A 6,000-nucleotide genomic window follows, 5' to 3' on the forward strand; every position below is an offset into this window, starting at 1 on the left:
GATCAGTAGCAACAAGGACTGTGCTATGCATGACCAATGGTTGAGGAGTTGAAACTGAAGGAACTGTAGACTTGCTGCGGTAATCTTCGGACTCCCTTTGTAAAGTAACATCTACAGTCATAGATGGAGGAGGCATTAACTGAGCTGTTAGAATTCTTGTAGGGGGAGTTTCAGGAATAACTTCTTCTGTCTGCTCAGTCAAGGTTGGTGATTCATAAAAAAGTTTCCAGTAAGGACTATGCAGTTTAACTTCAGCTCGGAGCCATGGTCCATAGGCCATCATTTCTCTTCCCTCATGTTTATCTTCAGAGTAGGGAATATCTTTACAATACATAGCGTAATGTCCAAGTCTACCACAGGAAAAACAGAAATGGGATAGTCTTTCGTACCGAAAATCCAGCCAAAAAGGTACGCCCTGAATTCTTATAAGTTTCCCTGTGATAAGAGGTGCGTTCACGTTGAGTTGAACGCGAACTCTGCCTGTTTTTGTGTGATATCCTTCCTTTGAATCCATCTTCACCTCTTTAATCGCACCAAGGTGTTGGACAGCTTTTCGAAGCATACATTCGGAGGACCATTCAAGAGGTAGGCCAATGACTTGTACCCAAAAATCACAGGTTGAGAAGTCATAACAGTGAAGAGGAGTATTCGGAAGCCATTGTTTAACATTAACCAAGTGGCCAGAAAAAAGCCAATGTCCACCATCAAGTACTTTTTGCATATCTTCATGGGTCTTAAACTTTATAAAATAGAAACCTGTCTCACTCTGTGATATTTCTGCAGAATCTATACGCCAAGCTTTCCAGAGCGTAGTTTGAAGTGCTGGGAGATTAATAGATGGATCGGACAAAATTTTTGCAACTAAAGTTAAACGGCATGCCTCGACCGTATCAACAAGTGGTGTATCATCCCAATCTTCGATAATTTTTTCTGTAGTGAGATGACTAAGACTAGAACAGAGAGCCGTTAGACGTGAAGATGTAGCGGAATCCATCTTACGGATAATCTCATTGAATTAAGCAGAGAAACAGCGACATAGGCCGCGACGAGTACAGTGGATGGAGAAGAACAACAATGCAATCCCATGCAAGACCATCGCCAAGTAAAGAAGACATGCATGAAGCTAACCCGTAACAATCGGCATCAAAATCGGCTGAGGCAACATGATTCTAAGTCCAACCGGAGACGAGGGATGAAGCCGAATGCAGAAAAGAAGACGCCCTTCAAGCTATGAAGTCCGGCACCAAGGAGAAGAACGCATGCAAAACAGACATGGGGAGACTGTGGAAGATGCCAAGTCGAAGAAAACAAGAGTACTGTATGGGTTGAAAGTACTGTAGGATACTGATGGGTTTGCTGTAGCGAAATTTAGGTGAGGGTTTTAAAGAGAACTGCCATTAAAGGTAGAGAGAGCTCGACAAAACGAGAGTTTTTTTAAGGGGGGTTAGTATGTTAATTCCTTGAATTCCTTTGATAATTTGGAAATTAACTGCCCGTATAGATAGAGTCTTACTTTATGCGCATGTAAGAGCACTTTACATTCATCCATTATATAAGTCATACTAAATGTTCAGATGTTCCATCGATGTGTTATCCAAATAAAACAGTAATATTCTAAGAACTTTTGTCTATGTAATTAGTTTTTCAATAGCCAGTGCAGCCTGAGGCGGGTTGAAATGTGTCTATACGAATAAAAGTATTAGTTTTTCAATAGCCAATGACTTTGGTTTAATCTCATTTCTACAATCTTGTGTGATGTGATCATTCTCAACTGAAATATGTTTTCTCTAATCTCAACTAGATTAAATGATTGACTCTATGGCAAAGTTTGTGTCACCATCCTTTAATATGATATATATATATATATACGTATATATATATGTATATATTATATTATATAATTCATGTATAGGCCAATGCAAGCTTTAGTGTAGCACCTTTTTGACAAAAGCAGGATAGCTCATCTACTTCAGTTGAAAATTTCAAACAGTGACTTATTGATGAAGTTCAAAACTTTCAAGCGGAAAATGAACCAAAACATCAAAACGACAGTGACTACTCTACATTTTCTCAACAAAGTTCTAGATGATTAATTGTTATGCCATTGCTCACCTTTTGAATTTTTTTACTTTCTTAGCAAAATGCGCTAGATATTTATAGCAAGAAAATAACAATAAAACTAAACTCGCATAATCCAATAGCCATAAAATCGGTGCAAATGGTTGCTCCAGAAAGAGAGAGTACAAAGATATATTGAGTGACTCCATGAGTCACATACAATCATCATCATCGATAATCTCTTCTTAAAGCTAATAGAAATATAAAAACCTTAATACAAGACAAAACATTTAAAAAGACCCTGCATGTGAATCTAACCAACCTAATCTCCATCTCTCTTATCCAGCAGCTGGTGCAAAATTTCCTTACTGAGAGAGGAAAACATAAGGCTGACCAATGACCCCAATAGCTTAATCTAAGTGATCTTGATCTTCCTTTGTGAAAGTACCCCAAAAAAGTGAGATCATATGATTGAGGATGAAGTTAATGAAATAGGGTTACCAGTCAGAAATAAAAAAAGAAAAGAAAAAGGTAGCAGTAATTGATTACTGGCTATAGGCTGTAGCTATACTAATGTATATATACAATATACTAGAAGGATTTTGAAGATACTTAATTGGAATATAATCATGGCTCTTGTTTGAAGAACATGGAAGGAACAATGTCTTGCAGGAGTCCATAGTCTGGTGGGCCTTGGTTATATTGCTGATGATGATGGTGATGATGTGTTGAAGTCAAAGCTTGAGGGTTATAAGCAAAATTTGCACCACCTTGGTTTGTTGTCATCATGTGAGGCATTTGAAACATCATCTCTTGAGGGTTGTTGTAGCCCGGGACTGCTGCAGTGGGCGCCGCGAACATGGATGTAGCAAACATCCCAGCCCCACTTCCCCGGAGCGTCGCCGGGATCGGGTGGTTGTGTTGGCCCTCGTAGGTGGTGATCACTATGGAAGGGTCTTGGAATGACCTCTCCACTCTCTTCTTCACAGTGCATTTCTGTGTGGTGCACCTGTAGTAGCTCCTGTAAATGGAGACAAACCAAAGCGCAAAAAGAAAATGCAGGTTTCAGAATTATTTTTAGGAAGTTAGATTGATTTCTTGGAATTATTTGAGGGTTATGATTGACTTTGATGTCCCAACTTGAGGTCAAATTTAAGTTGGTGAAATGTGAACTTTGAGGGAGAAAAAGTGGAACATAGTTTAGGACAAAATCTTTGAAAGGACAAAGTTGAATTGTTGTTGCCTTCTACCAAATGTGTCTGTATTCATGTCCAATTTGTTATCTTGTTGTGGACTAAAAAATGAGCAGAAAAAGCAAAGGGGGGAGAGGGAGAGAGAGAGAGAGAGAGGGAGAGAGAGGGAGAGAGCAAACATACCTTGGGTAAGGGCTATTTTTGACAGCCTTTTGACCATATTTTCTCCATCTGTAACCATCTTCAAGATGATCAACTTCACTCTTGGTCATGAATGCAAAGCGTGGCTCTCTCTCTCTTTTCTCTCCCTTCTTCTTTGATTTGCTCCTGTTTTTTTCTCAAAAGCATATAACATGTTATTGCAAACAAAACACTTGCGTGATTGGATGTAATTACCCTACACATGACAAATAATTCAACTTTAAATCAAGCCAAAAAAAAAGTACATAGTTTTCTGAGTCACGGCCCAGTAAATGACCCCAGCTTCAATCGAGTATGCATGGACCAAGGAAAGCCTACTTACTGATTCTTTACATAAATAAGATCATTCCCAATAAAAATAAGTAGACAAGACCATCTATACTAAGGTTTTGAACGAGTTTGTTGTTAAGGATTCGCAGGCAATTATGCAAGTATAGTTACATCGGGACATATGTTGTTCGAGATTCCACTCAGAGATTGACTCCATCTTATTTCACATGCATGAGCAGGAAGATAAAAGAGGAGAGACTTCTTACTGTTTCTTAGAGCTCTCTCCTCCATCTTCACCCTCCTTCAACTGGGTCTCCGATCTCCTTCCTCTGCTCGAATCCTCCTCGCCCCCGGCTTCAGTAGAAGAAGAAGAGATCGAAGAGTTCGGCGTTGCCGGGTTGTGATTGGTACTCTCGCTACCCCCTCCTATCTCCTGCTTCTGGTGGCCATACTCGGCCGATGAAAGAACCTCAGAGGTCGACGGCGACAAGCCGAAAGCCGTCGTCGGCAACGAGTTGTAATCACCAGAGCCTTGCAAGCAATCAGTGAAGCTCACGTATGGATGATCACCGTAAGCAGAGGAGAAATGGGAGCTCTGGAAAGGGTCATAGTAATAGCTAGGGTTTCTATGCTCATCAGACATGTGGAAGGAGCAAAAGAGAGGAAGAAAATAAGAGGAGGAGGAGGAGGAGGAGAACTTTGAAAGAGAGGTTCCTTGAAGTCTCTGTGTAGATCTTTGGTTTGGGGTGTATGACTTTTACTAGGTTTCTTCTCTTTCGTGTGGTGGTGATTTATATTGAGAGAGGAAGGAGGGTTTTCGAGCTTTGAATGTGACTCCACATTGTCACTTTACGGAGAAGGTTGACAAAACACCTTCCCAAAAAGTGGTTTCTAATGTGGAAACATCTCCATTCCATACAAAACCCTCCCATCTGTTTAACTTGGACTTTGTCCAAGATTTCTTTTCCTTGACCACTTTTCCCAATTTTTTAGTGGCCCCTAGCTAATCCACTCTAATTGCACAATACACACCATATATAATATATATAGATATCCCTTTCCTCTATCACAACCTATATATAAACACACATATAGAAGATAGTTGATTGAAATGATAATCCGGCACTCTATACAAACTATAATCTTACTCTAATGAGAAATATCGAGATCTTTTATGAAAGTCGACTAATCTCCTCGGAACATGTGGAACCCACTGCATGTTTGGATATCGAATCTACACGTTTGAAAATTCTTTAATATTAACCGACCCTTTAATATATCAATATCGATCTCTCGATCGTATTAAAAGACATGTCTATCTCATATCTGCTAGTTCTCCTCCTCTCTACAGAATACATATAATTATCAATGTCAGATTACCCAACTTACAAAACATTAAGGTGGGAAAGTGGAGAATTGCCATTTCCATGTGGGGCGGTGTGGGAGAGAAGTCAGCGAAGACCACCGATTGCAGTCATTGAAGGGAAAAATCCAAAAGGAAGAGAGAGAAAGAGGGAGGATGTCTTTTTGGTGAGCGATGTTGAGAGAGAGAGAGAGAGGATGGTCAGCGATTCAAACTTCACTATTTTTTTTGTATCTGTCCCTTTTGGAATAATAGGCTTACACGTGTAGTGTACTGGCACCGCCATTTTGACCGGAGCCGACATGTGACCCGGCACGTGGGTGTGACCCTCTTCAGAAATGTGGGGCGCGGGGTAAGAGAATTTTCCATGAAGGAAAGAAAATATTTATTTTAATGGAAGATATGCGATAAATGTGTGCCATTCAATTTTAAAGCTTTCGATCCATCCAGTCAAGTTATAAGTTCCGTTCGTTTCGTGAAAAATAATTTCCAGGAAAACATTTTTTGAATTTTCTTACGTTCGTTTTATGAAAAATTAATTCATTGGAAAAATGTTTTCCATAAAAAAAAAGTTTTCTAAATTAGGAGAAAATATTTTCTAATTTTCAAAAGTGGAAAATATTAATCTTACTCGATCTCTTTTATCTCACATCTCTACAAATCCTCACTTCCTCCTCCCCTTTCTTCTTCTTTTTTTTTTTTCATTTTTTTTTTTCGATTTTTTTTTTTTTAATTTGAATTATTTTTAATTTCCGTTTTTTTTTTTTTTTTCATTTTCTTTTCTTTGTTTCCCATCTTCTTCTTTCTTGGCTGGTCGTTGACCGTTACCAAGCGAACCTCGAGCTCATCGATCTCAAACTCGCACTCGTTGATCTGGCAAACCTCGAGCTTGATGCTCATGCTTGCCAATCTGAT

At 39.2% G+C, this 6,000-nt stretch overlaps 1 protein-coding gene across 1 annotated transcript; it reads right to left on the reverse strand.

The window, feature by feature from the left end:
• Positions 1–2,200: 2,200 nt before the first annotated feature.
• On the reverse strand, positions 2,201–4,472 carry LOC104440821 (WRKY transcription factor 71). The gene is made up of 3 exons (XM_010053801.3): positions 3,989–4,472; positions 3,435–3,578; positions 2,201–3,079 (listed from the first exon to the last, which is right to left on the reverse strand). The coding sequence occupies exons 1-3, from the start codon at positions 4,363–4,365 to the stop codon at positions 2,686–2,688; spliced, it is 915 nt and encodes a 304-aa protein (XP_010052103.1). The 5' UTR covers positions 4,366–4,472; the 3' UTR covers positions 2,201–2,685.
• Between the last annotated feature and the right edge of the window lie 1,528 nt (positions 4,473–6,000).

This window comes from Eucalyptus grandis, chromosome 4, assembly GCF_016545825.1.
Source record: "Eucalyptus grandis isolate ANBG69807.140 chromosome 4, ASM1654582v1, whole genome shotgun sequence".
Lineage (NCBI taxonomy): Eukaryota > Viridiplantae > Streptophyta > Magnoliopsida > Myrtales > Myrtaceae > Eucalyptus > Eucalyptus grandis.